At 44.1% G+C, this 25498-nt stretch overlaps 1 protein-coding gene and 1 pseudogene across 1 annotated transcript; both read right to left on the reverse strand.

Annotated features, from left to right (window-relative positions):
- LOC124012434 overlaps positions 1-25498 on the reverse strand; it is a 52544-nt pseudogene that overhangs the window by 21584 nt on the left and 5462 nt on the right.
- Positions 6746-10282, reverse strand: LOC124012459 (zinc finger and SCAN domain-containing protein 5A-like). Its single transcript, XM_046326094.1, has 3 exons — positions 9740-10282; positions 9234-9364; positions 6746-9050 (listed from the first exon to the last, which is right to left on the reverse strand). Exons 1-3 carry the CDS (start codon positions 9990-9992, stop codon positions 7773-7775), a joined length of 1662 nt encoding a protein of 553 aa, XP_046182050.1. The 5' UTR covers positions 9993-10282; the 3' UTR covers positions 6746-7772.

Genomic DNA, 25498 nt, shown 5'->3' on the forward strand with positions numbered 1-25498 from the left:
TTTTAGAAAGAAACGTTTGTTGTAAAAAGTGCAATAAAGTAGGTTAAATTAGATTATTTTGCAAAAAAGTTGCAGGAGCCTCTCACGCATAGCCGTTCACTCCAACATGCTAGCTCCGCCCCCGACAGTTGAATATTTACCTGACTGAGGGAATGTACACTGAATAAAAATATAAACTCAACATGTAGTGTTGGTCCCATGTTCCATGAGCTGAAGAAAATAATCCCAGAAATGTTCCATACACACAAATTGGTTTACATCCCAGTTCGTGAGCATTTCTCCTTTGCCAAGCTAATCCATCCACCTGACAGGTGTGGCATACCAAGAAGCACAGGTGCACCTTGTGCTGGGGACAATAAAAGGACACTAAAATGTGCAGTTTCATGACACAATACAATGCCACAGTTGTCTCAAGTTGAGGGAGCGTACTATGCCAGCACACCAAACAACAAGTCTATATCATTTGAGAATGTGAGCGTACCCAGATGCTCAACTGAGGGACTTAGTAATCCAAAACAACTCTTACCCCAAGACACTTCACATGATGACTATAATACCTCTCCAGCCACACTGCTATGATTTCTCCCCATTGTGAACACTCCTATGTCTGGTAAGGTTACTCAGGAAGGAGAAGCTCTTGTAACATAGTTTGCACTTGAAGGGCTTCTCCTTGGTGTGAACGGTCTGGTGCTTCTTCACATAGTTCGCCTCAGCGAAGCGCTTCCCACAAGTGGGGCAGGCATACGGCTTGTCGGCATCTGGCCTAATGCTCAGCCTCCCAAGTTGTGACCCGATGACGCCAGAGGAGGTAGAAGCTGGAGCGATCACCCTCAGGTGGTTAGTCTTTGAGCTTTAGTCATTGCTTGGGTGTTGTGGGGATTGTTTGCCATGTTATAGGCTAGGTACCCCGTGTGGTGAACACCCATCCTGACCCTGTCTGTATTGGTGGGGTAACCCTGAGGTAAGGAGAAGACAGACTTCCTGATAGACCCCCCTGGTGGTAGTCTCCCACCACTCTCTGTGAAGGCTGAAGCCCAGGGTGACCTGCTCTGTTCATCATGGACACTGGTGTTTGTATCATAGGAACAGGAGGGTCTATCAGCCCCAGGCCCTGCTTCATCCTTGCACTGAGACTGTGAAGAGAAGGGTCTGGGCTGCAGACTGGATCCCTGACTGGAGCCTCTGTCTCTCTGATGACCACCAGGTTGTTCAGTCTACCTGTCCACTGGTTGTGTTCTGTGTGGTGGTGGATTCTCTGTCCCTCGTGGTTCGGTCTTGATTCAGGAAAGAAGATTGAAGGCTTCTGTTTCATAGTTTGTGAACAGCTGCTTCAGAGGTCCAGTCTTTCCCATCAGCAACACTGGATCTGCCTCATCATACTCATTATTTCTTCAGTTCACCTCATCCAGTTCCATATACATCCAAAACCAACTAAATTAACTACAAACTAACTAGTACTACATTACATTTACAGATCACTATACTCTATACATGGGCCATGAGCATTTTCTTATTGTGTATCCTGAGAGAGCTCCTCTTTGAGAACCACTTCCTGCAGTGTGTACAGGCAAATGGTCTTTCAGGTGCATCTTCAGCTGGTGCTGGTGGGAGAAACTTTTTTCACACTGGGGAAGATGTAGATTTCTCCCCTGTGTGGACCCTCTGGTGCCTCTTCAGGTTGGACGAGTGTGAGAAACTGGCCCAGCACATTTGTCTGCCTAATGATTTCTCCCCAGTGTGCATCCTCTGGTGGATCTCCACCTGTTTGGGGAACAGGTGTTTGTTTGGGGCTTTCCCACAGAATGAACACGGGAAGCGCTTCTCTTTGGCGCTGCCACCTTTACTGATTCTATCACTACTAATGTCATTTATCAATGGGCTTATGTTGCCATTTAGTGTTGAGGCACTGGCATTGTCTGAGGTCTGGTTTAACATTAGGTGAGTGTGAGGAGGACGAAGGCCAGGGAATGTCTGTGTTGTTGCAGGGTCCATGTTCCAGTTGATAGATCCTATAGAAGGCAGGCTGAAGGCAGCACCTGTTAGGGGGTTAACCTGAGGCACCATCAGTCTCTCTGAATCACAACTATAGGAGCAGGACGGAGCTTCGCTAGCTTAATCTGTGTCTGTTCTCTTCTGCCGCATACTGACACCTCCCTGTCCCTGCAGACCAAATCTACACACCGCCCTGGTCTCCGCCAGTCTGTTGTCATGGAGACTAAGTTTGGTTGTTTTTTTGTGTTCAACTGTCTGTTTCTGGTTGTGGTTAACAGTGTTGTTCCCCAGCTCAGAGTTGAGGACGCTGTACCATCCACTGACCTCCACTATGTCGCCTCTGGTCCTGTCCTACTCAGTGATGTCATCCCCTGGGCCATTGGCTGCACCAGTCTGGGAATCCAAGATGGCTGCCCAGTCTCCTTTGTTAGCCTCCAGCCAACCACCTGCAGGAAGAGTTTACAAACATGGCAGAAAAAACTACCTATGAAGTTTGAGTCAATTACCTGGTCAAGTTCATACATTATGCAAACATAAGTTGTACTGGTTTCAGAAAAAAAATCACTATTCTCATTGAAGATCTATTACTGTATGTAGGCTATATGTATTTCTCTCTTACCTTGCTCCCCCATCTTTAGTCCACTCAGCAGATCAATGCTCTCTGGTCCATCCTCTTCTGTCTCCTCTTTGACCAGCAACAGATCAGGCTTCCCATCCTCCATGTCTACTGACTGTAAGAGATACAGAGTGAGAGGATGTTGGACTAAGACATCTGATAGGATGATTGGTCAATGAGGGATTGCCATGAGGTTTATGTTAGTTGATTTGATATTATGCAAATGTAGTCATTGATTTTGGGTTGTTCCATTTGATTTCAATTACTTTTTGACCACATCCCTCTTAATTTGAACTAAACTTTCCATACATATTTGCCCGTGGTAGAAGTGGTCAGAAAGTTACTTTTTGGAGATGAATACCAAAACATTCAGGAGATAGAGGTGCCCATTTTGCTTCCCCCACCATACCCTGAGACATCCATGTCTTAATCACTGGAAAAGATAAACAGTTGAGTTTGATATCATTTAAAAGCTTACAAACATGGTTGTCAAACTATTTTATTTTATAATTTCTTGTTTTTTTGCTATTCATTTTTTTTTACCCTTTAACGTCATATCTAAACTCAAATGATTCAAAAACCTGTAAGGACACACGTTTTAATTAGCTAAAAAGCTTGCTTTCAAAGTTCCGAGATTGGGTGTATGTAGCTAGTGAAATTAATGTATCCCTCTGTTTCGCACATCTGTGTTAGACATGGTAACATTATATCGTATCCAACAGGCATCACATGTGATAACTAACATTGTAGTTGCCTACCTGCCATTTTGTTAGGCTACCCATCACAGCCCCCTCTGCTCTGCATGGCTACAGAAGTGACACCATGACCAGACAGACAAGTGTCGGTCATTGTCAAGCTCATAGAATTGAGGCTATACATTGATCCATGACAGGCAGACAATGTGACTTATTCACTAACTCCATCTTTGTGTCTGTTTTTCAGGAGTCAACAGACAACAATTCAGCCTCGCTGAAGTTTGTCCGGAGAAATGCAGTGTACACATTCATTTGAGTAGCTTATTGTGAAGGTAGGCTGATGTCATAGTAAATATCATAACTCACACACACACAGAAAACAGACTGCATTCTAACTCTCTCCCACAAAATGCAAATCAGGTCACATTTCATGATTGTCTAACCCAGCTAAAATCGCTCCACCACCTAGGTGAAGTGGAGTAGAGTCAGGATAGGTGGAGTAGAGTCAGGATAGGTGGAGTAGAGTCAGGATAGGTGGAGTAGAGTCAGGATAGGTGGAGTAGAGTCAGGATAGGTGGAGTAGAGTCAGGATAGGTGGAGTAGAGTCAGGATAGGTGGAGTAGAGTCAGGATAGGTGGGGTAGAGTCAGGATAGGTGGAGTGGAGTCAGGATAGGTGGAGTGGAGTCAGGATAGGTGGAGTGGAGTCAGGATAGGTGGAGTGGAGTAGAGTCAGGATAGGTGGAGTGGAGTAGAGTCAGGATAGGTGGAGTGGAGTAGAGTCAGGATAGGTGGAGTGGAGTCAGGACTACAACAAGGCTGGACAATCATGGGTGGCTTGACCCGGGTGTTGATGTACAGTTTGTAGGAACGCGACAGCACTGCCTTGACTGTATACAGAGAGATGCCTGATTCTTAGTTCTCTGGGCTAAACTGAGAACAGCAAACTGGTCATGTATGGACCGGATCCATGACGACCATTCAACAATCTACCCATGAGTCGTACAGGACTGAGGACTCCCAGGCTGTGTGATGCAGACAGAGGCTGAGCACGCAGCAATATTGTACTATGGACAGAAAAACTCAAATACATCACAATGGGTCCACGTTTTGTTTGGTTTATCAATCAATGACTGTTCTGATCATGTTCATATAACCAATTACAAGACGAGCAAACAATGGAATGGAAAATAAATGACAATGTACAGAAAGCTCACATTCATGCACTCAGCATCCTATCACACATTGACTACTGGGGGTTCCCAATGCTAGACAGAGGCTCCATTGACATTTCTATTGTTATAGGGTTCCTCGTGAGCACCACTGACATTAGAACCATGTCTGTGCTCTAACAAGCCGCCACTTCCTCCTCTCTTGTCTATAGCCTATAATACAGTATACACCTTCTGGTACAGGAACACAGGTGTTATTGTTCGGAGAATACAAGCTAACGAGCCATGTTGTACTCCATAAACATCAACAGTGTAATACACTGCTCGAGAAAATATAGGGAACACTAAAATAACACATCCTAGATCTGAATGAATGAAATATTCTTATTAAATACTTTTTTTCTTTACATAGTTGAATGTGCTGACAACAAAATCATACAAAAATGATCAATGGAAATCAAATGTATCAACCCATGGAGGTCTGGATTTGGTGTCACACTCAAAATTAAAGTGGAAAACCACACTACAGGCTGATCCAACTTTGATGTAATGTCCTTAAAAAAAGTCTAAATGAGGCTCAGTAGCGTGTGTGTCCTCCACGTGCCTGTATGACCTCCCTACAACGCCTGGGCATGCTCCTGGTGAGGTGGCGGATGGTCTCCTGGGGGATCTCCTCCCAGACCTGGACTAAAGCATCCGCCAACTCCTGGACAGTCTGTGGTGCAATGTGGCATTGGTGGATGGAGCGAGACATGATGTCCCAGATGTGCTCAATTGGACTCAGGTCTGGAGAACGGGCGGGCCAGTCCATAGCATCAATGCCTTCCTCTTGCAGGAACTGCTGACACACTCCAGCCACATGAGGTCTAACATTGTCTTGCGCTAGGAGGAACCCAGGGCCAACCGCACCAGCATATGGTCTCACAAGGGGTCTGAGGATCTCATCTCGGTACCTAATGGCAGTCAGGCTACCTCTGGCGAGCACATGGAGGGCTGTGTGGCCCCCCAAAGAAATGCCACCCCACACCATGACTGACCCACCGCCAAACCGGTCATGCTGGAGGATGTTGCAGGCAGCAAAACGTTCTCCACGGCGTCTCCAGACTCTGTCACGTCTATCACGTGTTCAGTGTGAACCTGCTTTCATCTGTGAAGAGCACAGGGCACCAGTGGCGACTTTGCCACTCTTGGTGTTCTCTGGCAAATGCCAGACGTCGGGCCCTCATACCACCCTCATGGAGTCTGTTTCTGACCGTTTGAGCAGACACATACATGCACATTTGTGGCCTACTGGAGGTCATTTTGCAGGGCTCTGGCAGTGCTCCTCCTGCTCCTCCTTGCACAAAAGCAGAGGTAGCGGTCCTGCTGCTGGGTTGTTGCCCTCCTACGGCCTCCTCCACGTCTCCCGATGTACTGGCCTGTCTCCTGGTAGGGCCTCCATGCTCTGGACACTACGCTGACAGACACAGCAAACCTTGCCACAGCTCTCATTGATGTGCCATCCTGGATGAGCTGCACTACCTGAGCCTTTTGTGTGGGTTGTAGACTCCGTCTCATGCTACCACTAGAGTGAACACACTGCCAGTATTCAAAAGTGACCAAAACATCAGCCAGGAAGCATAGGAACTGAGAAGTGGTCTGTGGTCACCCCCTGCAGAACCACTCCTTTATTGGGGGTGTCTTGCTAATTGCCTATAATTTCCACCTGTTGTCTATACCATTTGCACAACAGCATGTGACATTTGTCAATCAGTGTTGCTTCCTAAGTGGACAGTTTGATTTCACAGAAGTGTGATTGACTTGGAGTTACATTGTGTTGTTTAAGTGTTCCCTTTATTTTTTGCAGTAATCACTGGCTATCAGGTCTGTCTATAAAAATATGATTCTGTTACAAATTTAACTAGAACCATGAACAATGCACATTCGCTAATAATGTAGCAGGTATTATAGAAAATTAACACAGGTCTCAAACAATATCTCATAGCACAAGCCCACGTGCTAGCGAGTAAGCAGGCTAATATTTCAAGTTTAGCCAACTTGGATCTAGGTATCACTTCACAAGCTCTGAATTCAGCTAACGAGGTAGAAGTTGAATTGTTATGAACACACCCCTCTGTCCCTCTCCAACACTTTGAACAGCATGCTAGTCTGTCCACCTTGCTCAGATGTTGAGGTCAAGTGGCCTACCTTATTTCTCAGAATGACAAGTTGCCAATTCCTATTATAATTGTTTTATGCTTATTGCTCATGTATAAAACACAGACCAAACCGCTAGTATAACAATCTTTATTTGACAAAAATGCTGCTAGCGGTACGTGGTACCGTAATATGTGCACGACAAACTGAGCATACATTTTCCAGAATGAATGTTCATTGGTGCATCCGTTTTAGCAGTGCTTTACTCTGCTCACAATTTGAGCAGCTGAAACATAAACAGGGTTCAAAAGGTTACCTTCTCTATTACAGTAAAACAAAGTCTCTGTGTGTTGCGATGTCCATATGACCGTTTGTTGGACCAAATGCAAATAGCGAATTGAATCTATTCGTCAGAAAGGAAGAAGTGACCTCTTCTTTATTGTTGCGTGGTAGGGGAGGGGCTTGGGAGAAAGAGGCAAAGGTCGAGGTTTCACTATCACCATAATCTATCCAAAATAAGCCCAATGGGTTTCTATGAGCTTATTTTGAACCTAAACTTATCCCCCTGCATTCCCTCCTTTGGGACAAAGACTCCCATTGTTAGGGCGTTGACATGAGCATCTCGTCATTATATACAGATCACTGGTGTAAATGGTAATGTGCACAGCACAGAAGAAGCGAACGAGATTAAAAAGACAACATGCGAACAAGCATACTAAAACGCTCATAAAATCGGAAAATACAAAACTCGATTCTGCGATACAGGCATTTGGAATATCGCGCAAAAACATTCATTCGAATTAATCAAATTAATTTGATATAATCGCCCAGCCCTAATTGATAGGAAATCCATTTGGTACAGATTATGATTTGACCATATTCTAACCAGTTTATCAAAACAATGTGCAATAAATGAGGCTGTTGTATTAGTAGTTAGCTATAAAAGTATTGGTCTACATACATTATAACTAGTGTCCATCACTGATACAGGCAAGAATTGCTTTCCTTGGGTCCCTACAAAAAGCTTTAGGCCCAAATGCTATATTGGTCGTCTAGTAGCCAGCTAGTTGGAATACATGTAAACTTTACAGCTAGCTAGATCGTTTCAGCTGTTGTTTACTTAGCTAGCCAGGTAGCTATCGAGTGGAATGGTTACTTTTATGTTATAGAGTGGAATGGTGTTTCTGCTGGTGTATCCTTAGGTATCTCCTCTCAGAGAACCTCTTCCCGCAGTGATTACAGGCGAATGGCCTCTCTCCCGTGTGGACCCTTTGGTGCCTCTTCAGGTCACCAGCCTGGGCGAAGCGCATATGACACTCGGTACAGCTGAAGGGTTTCAACCCTGTGTGGACCCTCTGGTGCCGCTTCAGGTTGCCAGCCTCAGCAAAGCGCATGTGACACTGGGTACAGCCGAAGGGTTTCTCCCCTGTGTGGACCCTCTGGTGCCTCTTCAGGTCACAAGCCTGGGCGAAGCACATATGACACTGGGTACAGCTGAAGGGTTTCTCCCCTGTGTGGACCCTCTGGTGGATCTCCACCTTCTGGAGGCAGCTGAAGCCTTTTTTACAGAACATGCAGAGGAACCGTTTCTCTTTAATATTGCCCGATGTGGCTCGCCCACCCTGAGCCTGGACTCTAGCACTGTCGTTTGAGTTCAACACCTGATCGAAAAGGATGCGGCCGTGTGAATCTGAAGGTCCCATAGATGTGGACACTGGGTTATGATCCTGGAGCTTGTTTAAAGGAGAGTGGGTTGCAACATTTGGATTAGTCTTTAAGCTTCCCCTGTAATCTAAGAAATCTCTGCCCTGTGAGTGTCCGTCTCCTAAGTGAATATCTGCATTCCATGTGGGAGGAACGTCGCCCTCCACTTTCACAGTCACCTCATCTAAAACTAAACCCTCACCTTTCTTATCTAGGCACCCTTCAGAATATACACTACTACTGTACCGGTTCCAGTCCCCTCTAGACAGATCCGTCTGTGTCTCTAAACCCAAGGGCATGTTGTCAGGGTCCATCTCTGTAGTGTAAGAACAAGATGGATCATTGCCAGTCTCTAACACATCACCTGAGTCCTGATGGGATTGAATTGTCCTCGGGCTTAGGTTACCGTACAGTAAATACTTTGAGCCGAGAGCAGGAGGACGGCCCAGTGGCCCTAGTTTCTCATAGTCTGATCTGTGGTCAGATCCTGTGTGTAAAAGCCTTTGTGTTACAGTTAAAGTCTCTGTGTCGGTCTCTGACTTGAGGACGCCGTTCAGCGTTCCATTGACCTCCGTGATGCTGATTCTGGTCCTGGGCTGCACAATGGTGGGGTTTGCCATAGCTACAGGGGGTGCTCCTGTCGCTCCAGTCTGGATGTCTCTGCTGTGCCGTGGGTCCTCCTCTCCTTCAGACGTCTCCTGCTTGACCCCAGGAACTGCAGCCTCTGCATCTGCAAACTGACAAGGAGAGAGGAGGTTATTCCGGTACATTAGTTGTGTTGGATATCAACGTCATAGGGAATTATCACAAGCTCCCTTAAGGCAGATAAATGAGGATGTGCATGGCTGAATAGCTGAGTGGAGCCTTTCTGAAATAAACAGACAAAATAACACATTTTTATTTAACACTATAACACTAACCTCTATCATGATAACGTGCTCGTTGGAGGTTCCACTCCCCTCATCAACAGTGATTGGTTGGTCATCTCTCCATGTATTGTGTTCCACTGGCTTCACAAAGCCCCTGTGGCCTCCAGTGAGATGTCCTTCACCTGCGAGAGTGATTGGGGAAAAGGGGTACTGTCAATGGTATATGGTACACTATTGACACCGTCTAGAATTGGCAAGCATGTAAGATAACACTTCTTATAACTTCTTGATATACCAGTTATTGATTGATGTAGGCTGATTATGTTCCATGTGTCACATTGTTTTCAATGAGTAAATGATAAGAAATAGAGTAAATCAAGGATCTGGTTACAATATTATGTTGTGTCTTTGGGCAAGGTAGCTAAGTAATCTGGGGAATCATTGCATTCTATCCAAACACTGACCAAGACCCAATTATGGGTAACCCATCTTAACACGTGCAGGGCTGAACAGGGCGGCAGGCCACGCAGCCTCTGCCTTTTTCCTGATAAATGTACCTCTTGCCATTCCTCTGTATCGGTCGAGGATTTTGCTACTACTGGGACGACTGGCGAGGACGCGCTCCCGTGCCACCTTCAGTTCCAGTAGTTTCCTCCGTAATGCCCTGTTTTCTTTCTGGCTTTGAGTTATTTCCAAACGAAACACTGCATAGTCGTCGTCTACGAGTTTACAGATCTCTGCCACGGCTGCATTCGCTAGAACCTCCATGATGGAGGCTATTTGAGTGTGAAAAACCACACAATTAGCCATTGTTAGCAGCTAGTTAGTCTGCGTTACATACATAGGACTTGGTTGATAGATGCTATCTGTCTCCAACGTGAATTAAACACTAGATTGGTTAAGTATGTGGCGCTGTGAATGTAAATTAGTCATATTTTAACATTAAATAAAAAATGCTAACGTGGAAATTGTTCTTATTCACTTCCGTTTACTTCTTCGTGTGAGTTTCCAGCAGAATTGCTTTGTTACGTATTGCTGCCTTTCACAGGTTGGAGTGTGAATTGCACATTGACAGGAAAAAGTGGAAATATTATTATTATTCTTTTTTTGAAATCTCTCCATCTAACCCTACACATATTCACCACTATACCCCAAAAACACACCACCCCAACCAGATCCTACTCCAGCCTGGGAAGGATGGGAGCCCCTTCTTAAAACCCCCTGTAGATCTTCTGTAAAAAAATATTTTAAAAAAACTTACACCCCAAAATGTCTCTGCTGCTGTCACTACCAAATTTTTACAGGGGTTTACGAACCCTCAGTGCAGTACAATTCAATAACCATAACCATAAACGCAAGAAATCCTACCTTACTGAAACTCATCCTGAAACTCATCCTGAAACTCATCCTCTCTGGATCTCTCTCTTCAGGCCTATTCACTGGGAGGCTCCTAGCTCTCAAACTCTAGGCGGAATTCTCCCTACAGTTCTCAGCTGTTATCTTCGCCCACGACTGGCTTATGTGAACTACAATCCCGACGCTTTGTTTTAACGTTTAGAAACGTCAATAATCATCGCTTGCAATACGGCTTTCGAAACAAAAACACACTTACTGTAGCAGTTTTGCGAAAATCCATACAGCTATGGATGCTTCCATCCGACGAAACTACATTTCCCGAGTTACGCTTACACACACGTGTTGGGAGCAAGCTGGTTTTCTAATTAACACAGGTGGTCGCCGCTGTTTCCCAAAAACAAGCGCTGTAACATGGCGATATGGCCGTGTGAGTACCCTAACACTATCAGGCTGTATATCAATTTAACCTTTTGTTCTTTTAAAATGATTTCTTGCTGATATGAAAGCGAAGTTCATTATGCTTCCAAGACCGTACGGCAAGCGAGGCGTGTTTATGTTCTGATCGAGCGTCGGGGCTTTTAGCAAATCCCCCCTTACAGAACACGCCTTCGTCCAATGACTCTTATGTGTAATGGAAGTGAGAGTCACGATCAAGGGTTAGGGGGCTCCCTGTCGAATCACTCACCCGTGGCCTATCAGAAACTTTCCTCCACACTCAAACTCTGGCAATCTCAACCTGTCTCTCTCTCACAGGCTCTTTGAATCCACAGCCGCATGGGCTCCCCCCACAGTTGGCACAAAGTGCTTTCTCTATCCCAACTTTACACTCCCTCTGACTACGTCCTCCTGTACATTTCTCACATTGTGGGATCTCCATTTTCCACCCTGCTGCAACATGTCCGAATCCTTGGCACCTAAAGCACCGTAGCGGGTTCGGAACATAGGCCCTCACAGAATAGCAAATATAACCTAACCTGATTTTATCAAGTAAGAAACTGTGTCAAAGCTCAACAAGACAGACAGGGTATTCTCAGTCTCACCATTGCCGCCGGGTCTACAGTACGTCTCACCAAACGGCAGGCGTCACAAACACCAGGATTATTTTTCATTTGATCCACCTCTACACTCTACACTGAGCAGCGCCCTGCTCCGGAGAGCAAAGCATGACACAACTTGATCCTTGATAAATTCCGACCCTATGCTTGCTAACAGCTGCACTGGGATCAGACAGGCTTCGGAAAAAAACATACCTCAATCCAGGAATGATAAATTGCATTGTAGTCAGAATTGTCCCATTATCCTAACTGTTATACAGGCATACGGCTTGTCTGCATCCATCCAAACGGTTGGCCTCCCACTTTGTGAAGCAATGACACCAGAGGAGGCAGGTGCCACAACCCTCAGGTGGTTAGTCTTTGACCTCAAGACATTGTTTGGGAGTTGCTGGGATTGTGAACATCCATCTTGAACCTGTCTGTATTGGTGGAGTAACCTTGAGGTAACTGAGGAAGGCTTAATGTCATTCCCAGACACTACACTTATGCCCAATGTGCGAAGAGTCTGGTGGACCAAAATGTAAAATTTAACCTGAGAATCTCCCGGTTCCAATAATATTGGCTTAATCTGCATAATCTACCAACCAATCATCTCCCTCAACACCTTCCACTCCCCCGTATGCTAGCACACCACAATCACAGAGTCACGCAGTCGTGAGATTCACTAAAATTCAATGATGACAAATACTTTACCAAGTAGGTCACTCCCACTAAAACCAACGTTGAGTGGTTGATATCCCAGGCTTATATGCACTGTGCGCAATAGCCTGGGGAGAAGGTTAAGGAAGGCTAGGCCCAGACCTTCTTTGGACGCTTTTACCAGACATTAGACAAGATCCTGAAGGAAAAGACAGACTTGCTGATAGACTACCACCAGTGGGGTCTCCCACCACTCTCCATGAAGGCTGAATCCCAGGGTAACCTGGTCTATCTCTATCAGCCCCAGGCCCTGCTTCATCCCTGCACTGAGTGTGAAGAGAAGGGTCTGGGCTGCAGACTGGATCCCTGACTGGAGCATCTGGAAAGATCTTAATATCTTACTCCTCGGGTCCTCTCTCTCCCTGTCTCCTTCTCAAAACCCATTGTAGGACAAAACCACCAGGTCTGAGGTTGTTCAGTCCTCCCGTTTGTCTCCACTGGTTGTGTTCTGTGTGGTGGTGGTGGAGTCTCAGTCCATTGTGGATCGGTCCCATTCCCAGCCTCTTAACACCGAGATTCAAGTACCTAACAATATGGAGCCATCAGAGTTTAATATTAAAAAAGAAAAAATCCATACAGTTGAAGTCAGAAGTTTACATACATTTAGGTTGGAGTCATTCAAACTCATTTTTCAACCACTCCACAACTTTCTTGTTAACAAACTATAGTTTTGGCAAGTCGGTTAGGACATCTACTTTGTGCATGACAAGTCATTTTTTCAACAATTGTTTACAGACAGATTATTTCACTGTATCACAATTCCAGTGGGTCAGAAGTTTACATACACTAAGTTGACTGTGGCTTTAAACAGCTTGGAGATTTCTAGAAAATTATGCCATGGCTCTAGAAGCTTCTGATAGGCTAATTGACATAATTTGAGTCAATTGGAGGAGTACCTGTGGATGTATTTCAAGGCCTATCTTAAAACTCAGTACCTCTATGTTTGACATCATGGGAAAATCAAAATAAATCAGCCAAGACCTCAGAAAGAAAATTGTAGACCTCCACAAATCTGGTTCATCATTGGGAGAAATTTCCAAAAGCATGAAGGTACCACATTCATCTGTACAAACAATAGTACGCAAGTATAAACATCATGGGACCACGCTGCCGTCATACCGCTCAGGAAGGAGACGCGTTCTGTCTCCTAGAGATGAGCGTACTTTGGTGCGAAATGTGCAAATCCATCCCAGAACAACAGCAACGGACCTTGTGAAGATGCTGGAGGAAACAGATACAAAATGTCTATAGCCACAGTAAAAAGAGTCCGATATCGACATAACCTGAAAGGCCGCTCAGCAAGGAAGAAGCCACTGCTCCAAAACCGCCATAAAAAAGCCGGACTACGGTTTGCAACTGCACATGGGGACAAAGATCGTACTTTTTGGAGAAATGTCCTCTGGTCTGATGAAACAAAAACAGAACTGTTTGACCATAATGACCATCGTTATGTTTGGAGGAAAAAGGGGAGGCTTGCAAGCCGAAGAACACCATCCCAACCGTGAAGCATCATGTTGTGGGGATGCTTTGCTGCAGGGGGACTGGTGCAATTCACAAAATAGATGGCATCATGAGGGGGGGGGGGGGTATTATGTGGATATATTGAAGCAACATCTCAAGACATCAGTCAGGAAGTTAAAGCTTGGTTGCAAAATGGGTCTTCCAAATGGACAATGACCCCAAGCATACTTCCAAAGTTAAAACTTCTTGGGGGCAGTATTTTCACGTCCGATTGAAATGAATGCCCAAATTCAACTGCCTACTACTCATCCCCAGAAGATTTGATATGCATAGAAAACACTCTGAATTTCCTAAAACGGTTTGAATCATGTCTGTGAGTATAACAGAACTTATGTAGCAGCCGAAACCCGAGGACAAACCATTCCTATTCTTTTTGTTAAGATCACTCTCTTTTCAATGGGTTTTCATTGGGAATCCAGATTTCTAAGGGATCTTCTTCCAGTTCCCGCTTCCACTGGATGTCACCAGTCTTTAGAAATCGGTTGAGGTTTTTCCTTTGCGCAATGAAGAAGCAGCCCTGTTCAAAACGAGGGTCACTTCAAGTGTACTGTTAGATAGAGGCACGTGACCAGAAAGGTAGCGTCAGTTCGTTTTCTTCCTGTATTGAACACAGATCATCCGGTCTTCAATTTTATCGATTATTTACTTTAAAAATACCTAAAGTTGCATTACAAAAGTAGTTTGAAATGTTTTGGCAAGGTTTACAGGTAACTTTTGAGATATTTTGTGGTCACGTTGTGCAAGTTGGAACCGGTGTTTTTCTTTATCGACGGAATTAATCGAACAAAATGATCATTTGTGATGTTTATGGGACATATTGGAGTGCCAACAGAAGAAGCTAGTCAAAGGTAAGGCATGATTTATATTTTTATTTCTGCGTTTTGTGTTGCGCCTGCAGGGTTGAAATATGTTTTCTCTCTTTGTTTACTATGGTGCTATCCTCAGATAATAGCATTGTTTGCTTTTGCCGAAAAGCCTTTTTGAAATTTGACATGTTGGCTGGATTCACAACCCGTGTAGCTTTAATTTGGTATCTTACGTGTGATTTCATGAAAGTTCGATTCTTATAGTAATTTATTTGAATTTGGCGCTCTGCATTTTCGCTGTCTTTTGGCCAGGTGGGACGCTAGCGTCCCACATATCCCAGAGAGGTATTAAGGACAACAAAGTCAAGGTATTGGAGTGACCATCACAAAGCCCTGACCTCAATCCCATAGACAATTTGTGGGCAGAACTGAACAAGTGTGTACGAGCAAGGAGGCCTACAAACCTGACTCAGTTATACCAGCTCTGTCAGGAGGAATGGGCCAAAATTCACCCAACTTATTCTAGGAAGCTTGTGGAAGGCTACCTTAAATTTTTGACCCAAGTTAAACAATTTAAAGGCAATGCTACCAAATACTAATTGAGTGTATGTAAACGTCTGACCCACTTGGAATGTGATGAAAGAAATAAAAGCTGAAATAAATTATTCTCTCTACTATTATTCTGACATTTCACATTCTTAAAATACAGTGGTGATCCTAACTGACCTAAGACAGGGTATTTGTTACTAGGATTAAATGTCAGGAACAGTGAAATACTGAGTTTAAATGAATTTGGCTAAGGCCTATGTAAACTTCTGACTTCAACGGTATGTGTTGATTCAACAATTAAGTATAGGCCCATTGGGCGGCGCACAATTGGCCTAGCGTCGTCCGGGTTAGGGAGGGTTTGGCCGGCAGGGATATCCTTGTCTTATCGCACACTAGTGACTCCTGTGGCGTGCCAGGTGCAGTGCACGCTGACCAGGTCGCTAGGTGTACGGTGTTTCCTCCAACACATTGGTGCGGCTGGCTTCCGGTTTGGATGGGCGCTGTGTTAAAAAGCAGTGCGGCTTGGTTGGGTTGTGTTTCGGAGGACGCATGGCTCTCGACCTTCGCCTCTCCTGAGTCCTATGGAGTTGTAGTGAAATTGGGGAGAAAAAGTGGGTAAAAAAATAAATAATTATATATTTTTAAAAATTAAGTATAATGTTTTGGTTCGACAGAGAAGGAAAACTCAGTCCCTGTAATGATACAAAAAATATACAAGTCAGTCAGTACAGAGTCAATTTTGTATTTCATTTGAACAAAATGGTCATACTCACATAACGTTCAGTACAGTACTTTTATTGCACACAATTATACATGTGACAAGTAAATGAACTTATCGGGTACCCTCGCTTTGATCAAATTATTTTTAGAATGCCTTGGAAAAGGTTCAACATCACAGCTTCTCTACTTCATGTCAAGTAAACATGAATTAAGGCATATATTTTATTTTATTTTCAAACAACAGGACAAGGCTGTCACTCTTCATAAGTAAAGCATTTTTTTACAGACACCATCCATCACCATATCATTTAATCTGCCTCATCATACTCATTCTTTCCTTAGTTCCCTCCTACATCCAAAACCAACAGAATTAACTACAAACATACTAGCTAGTACTACATAACATGTTACTATACTCTATACATGGGCCATGTGCATTTTCTGCTGGTGTATCCTAAGGTAACTCCTCTCTGAGAACCTCTTCCCACAGTGTGTACAGGTGAATGGCCTCTCTCCCGTGTGGACCTTCAGGTGCGTCTTCAGATGGTGCTGGTGGGAGAACCTCTTCTCACACTGGGGGCAGCTGTAGGGTTTCTCCCCTGTATGGACCCTCTGGTGCCTCTTCAGGTGGTGCTGGTGGGAGAACTTCTTCTCACACAGGTGGCAGCCAAACGGTTTCTCCCCCGTGTGCATCCTCTGATGGCTCTCCATCTGTTTGCGGAAACTGAAGACTTTCCAACAGAATGAACACGGGAAGCACTTCTCTTTGCCACCAGATCTGCTGATAGCGTTACTACTACTGTCATTTGTCAATGGGCTTGTGTAGCCATTTAGTGCACTGGCATTGTCTGAGGTCTGGTTTAACATAAGGAGAGTGTGAGGAGGACGGCCAGGGAGTGTCTGTGTTGTGGCAGGTTCCATGTTCCAGTTGATAGATCCTATAGAAGGCAGGCTGAAGGCAGCACCTGTTCGGTGGTTAACCTGAGGAGTCATCAGTCTCTCTGAATCACAACTATAGGAGCAGGACGGAGCATCGCTAGCAGAGTCAGTGTCTGTTCTCTCCTGCCGCATACTGACACCTCCCCGTCCCCGCGGACCAAATCTAAACCTCGTCCTGGTCTCAGCCAGTCTGTTGTCATGGAGACTAAGTTCGGTTGTTGTTTTGTATTTGACAGTCTGTTTCTGGTTGTGGTTAACAGTGTTGTTCCCCAGCCCAGAGTTGAGGTCGCTGTCCCATCCACTGACCTCCACTATGTCGCTTCTGGTCCCGGCCTGCTCGGTGATGTCATCCTCTGGGCCCTTGGCTGCACCAGTCTGGGAATCCAAGATGGCCGCCCAGTCTCCTCTGTTAGCCTCCAGCCAGCCACCTTCAGGCAAATGTTACAATCCAGACTTAGCAACAGAACAACAATCATAGACATGGAATTTGTGCATTTTATTTGCCTGGTGATATCTATGACTTATGTTGATATACATAATATTGTTTATTTTTATATTTCATACAAATTGTATTGATATTGTTTTGGAAATAAAGTACTCATGTAATGTAGGCTATGTAGTACTCTATGTAGGCTATATGTAGTTCTCCTTTACCTTGCTCCCCCATCTTTAGTCCACTCAGCTGATCAATGCTCTCTGGTCCATCCTCTACTGTCTCCTCTTTGACCAGCAGCAGGTCAGGCTTCCCATCCTCCATGTCTACTGACTGTAAGAGATACAGAGTGAGAGGATGTTGGCACCCTCAAGCACATCAATGATATGAGTACATGCAAACCTGACCATCTTTAATGGGAGCATCTTCTGATTGGGCAAGGGTTTGAGGGTTTGCTATGAGTACTATGCAAACATGTTAGTTGATGTGATTACCTGACACTTAAATGGTTGGATAATTCAAACGCAGGGTCCCACACCAAAAAGGCTAAACTGATCCAACAACAGCACTCCTACTCCGAGAGGCTTTGTGAATACGGGCCCTGACCTAATACCATTCAGACAGTAGTTCACAGTGGGCTCACCTCAGTGAGACTGTGTGTGGTCCTGTGCTGCTCAGCTGGTTCCTCTGTGGGTTCAGGAGGTGGTGTAGTCTGGTTGTCCTCCATGACCATGGTTCCCTCAGGGTTCCCCAGACCCTCCTCCTTCACCAGCAGCACCTCTGGACCCTCCTCCTCCTGGAAGAGAGAGGTGATACAGATTACACAGACATACACTCCCTCAGGTATGTACACACAGATAAACACACTTTCAACATGGAGTGTTTACCCATCCCCACTACGTTTGTATGTATTAAGGATCCCCATTAGCTGCTGCCAAGGGAGGACCTACACTTCCTGGGGTTCAGCACAATGAAAACATTACCTTTCACAACACATTAAGTGTGTGTCCTCAGGCCACTACTCTACAACACAAAATCCTTGTTATCGTGTGTGTGTACGTTCTATGTTTGAGTCCTATACTGTAATTACAGAATGACTTCATTGTTGTTAAACCCATCACGGTGGACATAAATATGATGTTGTGGGTAAATATGAGTCAGCTATGATAAGTCAACAGTCATCATCAGACAAACCTGACTGAACTATTTTGACCTGTACAGTAGGTGTTTGTTAGTGTGTGGGGATGTGTAGGTATCATTAGTAAGTAGTCTGGTTTTAATCTTATCTGGAGTACTTCTCCTGTCCTATTCGGTGTCCTGTGTGAATCTAAGTGTGCGTTCTCTAATTCTCTCCTTCTCTCTTTCTTTCTTTCTCTCTCTCAGAGGACCTGAGCCTTAGGACCATGCCCCAGGACTACCTGACATGATGACTCCTTGCGGTCCCCAGTCCACCTGACCGTGCTGCTGCTCCAGTTTCAACTGCTCTGCCTTATTATTATTCGACCATGCTGGTTATTTATGAACATTTGAACATCTTGGCCATGTTCTGTTATAATCTCCACCCGGCACAGCCAGAAGAGGACTGGCCACCCCACATAGCCTGGTTCCTCTCTAGGTTTCTTCCTAGGTTTGGGCCTTTCTAGGGAGCTTTTCCTAGCCACCGTGCTTCTACACCTGCATTGCTTGCTGTTTGGGGTTTTAGGCTGGGTTTCTGTACAGCACTTTGAGATATCAGCTGATGTATGAAGGGCTATACAAATACATTTGATTTGATTAATGCTCTGTCAGGGGTATGTAGAATAGGGTGAAATCAGGGGTCTGTATCCACAAAGCCTCTCAGAAGAGTGCTGATCTAGGATCAGTTTTGCCTTTTTAGATCATAAAGAATAAGACTATGTAGACAGGTGGGGACCTGATCCTCAATCAGCACTTTTACTCTGAGACTCTTTGTTGGGCCCGTGTTAACAAAAGCCTCTCAGAGTAGAAAATTGGTCGTAAGTGCTGATAAGAGACATTTGATTCCTACTCTGATGGGTAAAAATAAAAGCTATGTGTGAAGCCTCTTTAGCCATAACAGTCCCACCTTGTCAACAGATATTTAGGAGACCTCATGAGCTGTCCTAACCAGTTAAGGGTTACCAGCAGGTGTCTTGGTAATGAAGCGAGTCAGTGGTTCCTGTGCCACATGCAATTGCTTTGAAGTTATTAAAATAATGTTTTGATACATGTCTATATGATCAATGCATAAATAATCTAGACCCTCTGGTTGATTTTGACAATGATTTCACGTGGCCTATTTCACATGATATGCCTAAATGCTTATAACCACTAGACTAATAAATAAACAAGTTTTTCTTTTGATTATTTAATGACCTACATCATGCTATTTCATGTTATCCCGTTGGAGCGCAACATCACGTTGTTAAAAAATGTAAAAAGCCTAAAATCGGGCATGCCGGTAAGTTGGGCAACTGGAAGCATTTAGGGCTTATGTTAACTTTGATTGTGTCCGATGAAAAACCTTTCAAACATACGCAACATTATCGGCAAGTGATTTGATAAACAGGAGTTCAAAGTTGAAAAGTTGTTAAAGGGAAGTGACGGGTGTTGGTACAGTATAATGGTAATATAGTCCAAAATTCAGCTTTTGACAATCATAAGAATGGGTTAAAAAATGTTGAAAGGTTATTCATGCCAACATATTAGGCGATAATTAAGAGTGGGCAAAGTGATCGTGTCGGGTGAATATTATATCAAATGTTTTACCATTGCAACATTTGATGGTAGTCACACTCACCGGCGTTGTCTGAAGCATGCTATGGAGTTCACAGCTGGTGATGCCTCATTGTGATGGGTTATTCCCTATCATTTGCAAACAACGCCAAAGAGCGTCATCGCTATCTTTCCTTTGCAGGATGTCGTGATTATCAGCTGAGAAACTTTTATGAGTTGATTTTACTCCTCCTGGCTCAGAGTTAGTCTGGGCAGTGTCTCGACGTCATCCTAAAACCTACTCTGAGCCGGGAGTTTATTTTAGTCTTAAAACAGATTTGAACTGCTGGGATCTATTCTGAGATGCTTTGTGCTTACGGGTCCAGATGGGATTTATACTAAAGAGAATCTCAATGAAAGTCTTAGGATGAAAAGTCCCATTTTGTGTTTATTGAACATAAACAAGTTTTAAATACACCAGATGAAAACCACACATATACACACGTCTCAACTAAAAAACTGCATGAAGTTGATCAACTGCATTCATTTCTTATTAAACATGTCTGGTGGTGGTGGTGGGGGGTGGTGAAGTAGTTGATTGGAAGTAATGAAACAGGCATTTGTGAACATCATATAGCCTACACAGTACAAACACAATATGTATAACATACATTTTAGGCTTATGTGGCTTATACACGGAGTGAACAAAACATTAGGAACACGTTCCTGCTTTTTCACTGACATAGACTGACCAGGTGAATCCAGGTGAAAGCTATGATCCCTTATTGATGTCACTTGTTAAATCAGTGTAAATAAAGGGGAGGAGACAGGTAAAAGAAGGATTTTTAAGCTTTGAGGCAATTGAGACATGGATTGTGTATGTGTGCCATTCAGAGGGTGAAAGGACAAGACGACAATGCCTTTTAACGGGGTATGGTAGTTGGTTTGAATGTGTCAAGAACGGCAATGCTGCTGGGTTTTTCACACTCAACTGTTTCCCCGTGTGTATCAAGAAGGGTCCATCACCCGAAGGACATCCAGCCAACTTGACACAACTGTGGGAAGCATTGGAGTCGACATGGGCCAGAATCCCTATGGAACGCTTTCGACACCTTGTAGAGTCCATGCACAGACTAAATGAGACTGTTCTAAGGACAAAAGGGATGCAACTCCATTTTAAGAAGGTGTTCCTAATGTTTTGTACAATGCATATCATATCACACAATATCTGGATACAATATTCTACCAAGGAATATTCCAAATGCATCTGTGGGTCTTTTCTGCTGAAAACAATCAAAATGTGTCTTTAATGCAGGATTTGATCTAAATGTCAGATGCTATCGAGTGGAATGATTACTTTCTATGTTATAGAGTGGAATGGTTTTTCTGCTGGTGTATCCTGAGGTAGCTCCTCTCTGAGAACCTCTTCTCACACTGGGGGCAGCTATAGGGCTTCTCCCCTGTGTGGACCCTCTGGTGCCTCTTCAGGTCACCAGCCTGTGCGAAGCGCATGTCACACTGGGTACAGTTGTAGGGTTTCTCCCCTGTGTGGACCCTCTGGTGCCTCTTCAGGTGGCCAGCCTGGGCGAAGCGCATGTCACACTGGGTACAGCTGAATGGTTTCTCCCCTGTGTGGACTCTCTGGTGCCTCTCCACCTTCTGGGAGCAACTGAAGCCTTTGTTACAGAACATGCAGAGGAACCGTTTCTCTTTACTATATCCTGATGTGGTTCCCCCTCCCTGAGTCTGGGCTCTAGCCCTGTTGTTTGAGTTCAACACCTGATCGAAAAGGACGTGACCATGTGAATCTGAAGGCCCCATCGACGTGGACACTGGGTCGTGATGCCTGAGCGCGTGTAAAGGGGAGTGGGTAACAACATTTGTATTTGTTTCTAAGCTTTCACTGTAATCTAAGAAATCTCTGCCCTGTGAGAGTCCATCTCCTAGGTGACTATCTGCATTCCATGTGGGAGGAGCGTCGCCCTCCACTTTCACAGTCACTTCACCTACAACCAGACCCTCTCCTTTCTTATCTTGGCACCCTTCAGAGTATACACTACTACTGTACCGGTTCCAGTCCCCTCTAGACAAATCAGTTTGTCTCTCTAAACCCAAGGGCATGTTGTCAGAGTCCAACTCTGTAGTGTAAGAACAAGATGGATTATTTCCAGTCTCTAACACGTCACCTGAGTCCCGATGGGATTGAATCGTCCTCGGGCTTAGGTTACCGTAAAGTAAATACTCTGAGCCGAGAGCAGGAGGACAGCCCAGTGGCGCCAATCTTTCTGGGTCTGATCTGTGGTCAGATCCTGTGGGTAAAAGCCTTTGTGTTACAGTTAAAGTCTTGGTATCTGTCTCTGACTTGAGGACGGCGTTCAGCATTCCACTGACCTCCGTGATGCTGCGTCTGGTCCTGGGCTGTGCTGGCGAGGCGGTGGGATCCTCTGGAGCGGCAGGAGCTCCCCCTGTAGCTACAGTCTGGATGTCTCTGCTGTGCCGTGGGTCCTCCTCTCCTTCAGACCTCTCCTGCTTGAACCCAGGACCTGCAGCCTCTATATCTGCAGACTGACACAAGAAGAGAGGAGGTTATTATCAGTACATGAGTATAATTGGATAACAATGTCATGGGGAAGTCTCACAAGCTCAACTATGGCAGATAAATGAGGATGTTACATGTAAGGAAGTGAATAGCTGCGGGGAGCCTTTATGAAATAAACTGGCCACTTTTGATATACTGTAATTTCGATGTAATACTATTAAACTAACCTCTATCATGATAACGTGCTGGTTGGAGGTTCCACTCCCCTCATCAACAGTAATTGGTTGGTCATCTCTCCATGTATTGTGTCCCACTGGCCTCACAAAGTTCCTGTGGCCTCCAGTGAGATGTCCTTCACCTGAGAGTGATTGGGGGAAAGATGGGGTTAAGTTCGGTATTGTCAATGCTCAACAGTATATTGTACAATATTGACACTGTCTACAATTGGCTAGGATATAAGGTAACACTTGTCATAACTTCTTGATATACTATTTATTAATTGATGTATTATGCTCCATGCATCACAATGTTTTCATTGAGTGAATCATTTGAAATGCAGTAAAAAAAAATGTTTTACATTGAGTCATTTAGGAGACTCTTATCCAGAACGACTTAAAGGAGCGATTTGGGTTAAGTGCCTTGCGCAAGGGCACATCAACATATTTTTCCCCTGTTGATGTGGTTACTGGTCCAACACTCTTATCCGGTAGGGTACCTGTAGCCCCAATCAAGAATCTGGTTAGAATATAATGTGTCTTGCCGGAAGATAGGGGAATCATTGCACACTATCCAAAAACTGACCAAGACCCAATTTTGTGTAACACATCTGGGCCCGGTTTCCCAATAGCGATGGAATTTAGGCTCACGAGTGTTTTAAAGGTTCATCCTTCCTACAACAGCCTAACATGTAACATATTTCCCAAAACACCAAGCAGAGAGAACTTTTATGCTTGATCCAAAGGCTCCGTGTGACGCAATTGCGGAGCATTCGGAGGCTTGTGGAGCCCAAATCGAGCTCCGTAAAGCGATGCCATGCGCCTCTTATATTTTGTAACAACGTGGAGGGCTCCGTATAGCTCCACATTGACATGATTGGTGTAAATCCACTATTAACACAAACTCACTTCCTTGAAAACTTCCTTGACAACCAATGAAAAGCTATCAACTTTGATGAAAGGCTATCAGAAGAAGTTCGCAAATAAATAAAAAACGATTTATGATACCTCGTGTAGGGATTTCAAAAGACACAAAAATGTGATTGAACTCCTGGAAAGAGATCTGGAAGGTAATGGGGATAGACGCGGTAAAGAGGTCAATGGAATGCAGAACGTAGGGGATAGAAGGAAGTTGGATTGGCGCACATTCAAAAAATATGATCTAACAAAGTGGATATTTGTCAAAACCATCATGATTGATATGTTGTAACAGGCCCACAATGTGGTTACTCAAATCCAATTTGAATACATTTGGCTCTTTTCGCTGCATAACATTTAGAGGTTGTCACTTTTCAGGTTTAGAAAAAAAGACTGCTAAATGCTAGCTCCCATTCGTATAAACTGGTAGCATAGCTAGCATACAGAGAGCGGTGGTGGTGGTCGTCAAAGTAGTTTTAACTGACAATGACATGTATTGGGCTTGACATCCACATAAGTATTATACTCTGATTTTTACCTCAACATAGTGTGAAATACACATATAAACAATAGCCTAAATACAGTGCTGTGTATTCATGGACGTCAAGGGAAGCCAGGCTTCCCCAAATATATGACCTATAAAAAAATGTAAATGTTAAAATAAGGTCTCTTTCATCTCTCTGTTTTTTCATAATTTTCCATCTATTTGCAAGGGGCTGAATTTCACGGGAGAAATCATCCGAGCGAGAGAAATAGCGCCCCTCTGTCTCAGATTTGATTTGCAGTATGTGTAGCCCATGTATCTGATGCTGTCTGGAAAAAAAAGAGTATGACATGTTGCGCCGGAGCATTTGATTGATTGATGCCAGCAAGCATTTGGCCTCCCTTGGTAAACATTTTTTATATAATAATTAGCCAGTCAGCGTAGGTTGTCAGTAGGTTGTCCTGGCGCAGGAAAACTCCCCCCAAGGGAGGTTAGTTTGGATTCGGCTTCACACCAATCAAATCACATCCTAAGCAAAACTTCCTTATTGTTTCTGGTCTGCAGTAGCTAGCTCGCTAAATTGGCCATGGATGGAGATGGGGATTTTGACTGGTGGTTTTGACTTCATTCTCTGCACAGGCCAATGATTATGATGGCGATTCAGATCTAACCATAAATTAATGTTGTACCACTGGCCTTTGACGATTGAAGTTCAATATGAGTCGAGATGTAGCCTAGTAGTCTAACTAGCTAGCTAACTAAGCTGGTTCATTGTTGCCCATGAGAGGAAGTCAGGCGAACAAGCATTTTAGCTTTGTAGCCCATGACAACAAAAACTAAAAGTGTGCTATATGACAGAGCCATAGACCGGTTTGCCAACATCAAAGAGAGGAGGATGGCATAGGTGTTCGGCGAGTCCACTTTTCTTATTTTAAAGTTATTATGTTTTTACTTACATGCGCAAGCACACACAGAAATCAGTTCCAGGGATAGCCACATTATATTTGGCAACATTGATAGAACTAAATCATTAAAAAATCTTTAACTTTGTTTTCAGTGTATTAAACTAAGCATATATAGCCTTGTTGATTTGATGTTTAAATGTTTAAGTTGAAATGGTGATGGAATTAGCGGAGGCAGTGCTCCTGTTTTCTTTGTGCTGACTTGTGGTAACTCTGTGGTTCTAAATCAGTAGTTGTTTAATAAACTTGTTGAAAACATGAAATTGCTTCACAATACTGCAGGTGATAACTGTTTGTTACATGCAAAATATGTTTTGTGGACTTCAGCGGATGGATGTTGCTCTCTGGTTTTGTGATGAAACAAACATATGTGTAGTTGAATTTATTCCACCACTGTGTGACTTGTCT

Source organism: Oncorhynchus gorbuscha, linkage group LG24, assembly GCF_021184085.1.
Source record: "Oncorhynchus gorbuscha isolate QuinsamMale2020 ecotype Even-year linkage group LG24, OgorEven_v1.0, whole genome shotgun sequence".
NCBI classification, from domain to species: Eukaryota; Metazoa; Chordata; class Actinopteri; order Salmoniformes; family Salmonidae; genus Oncorhynchus; species Oncorhynchus gorbuscha.

Bases quoted from the DNA above. Each gene is read 5' to 3' on its own strand.
- LOC124012459 (XM_046326094.1), bottom strand. From the start codon at position 9,992: ATGGCTAATTGTGTGGTTTTTCACACTCAAATAGCCTCCATCATGGAG. The intron at 9,365-9,739 runs GTACATTTATCA...TCACTCTCGCAG, and splicing joins ATACAGAGGAATGGCAAGAG to GTGAAGGACATCTCACTGGA. The intron at 9,051-9,233 runs GTTAGTGTTATA...TCTCCTTGTCAG, and splicing joins AGCACGTTATCATGATAGAG to TTTGCAGATGCAGAGGCTGC.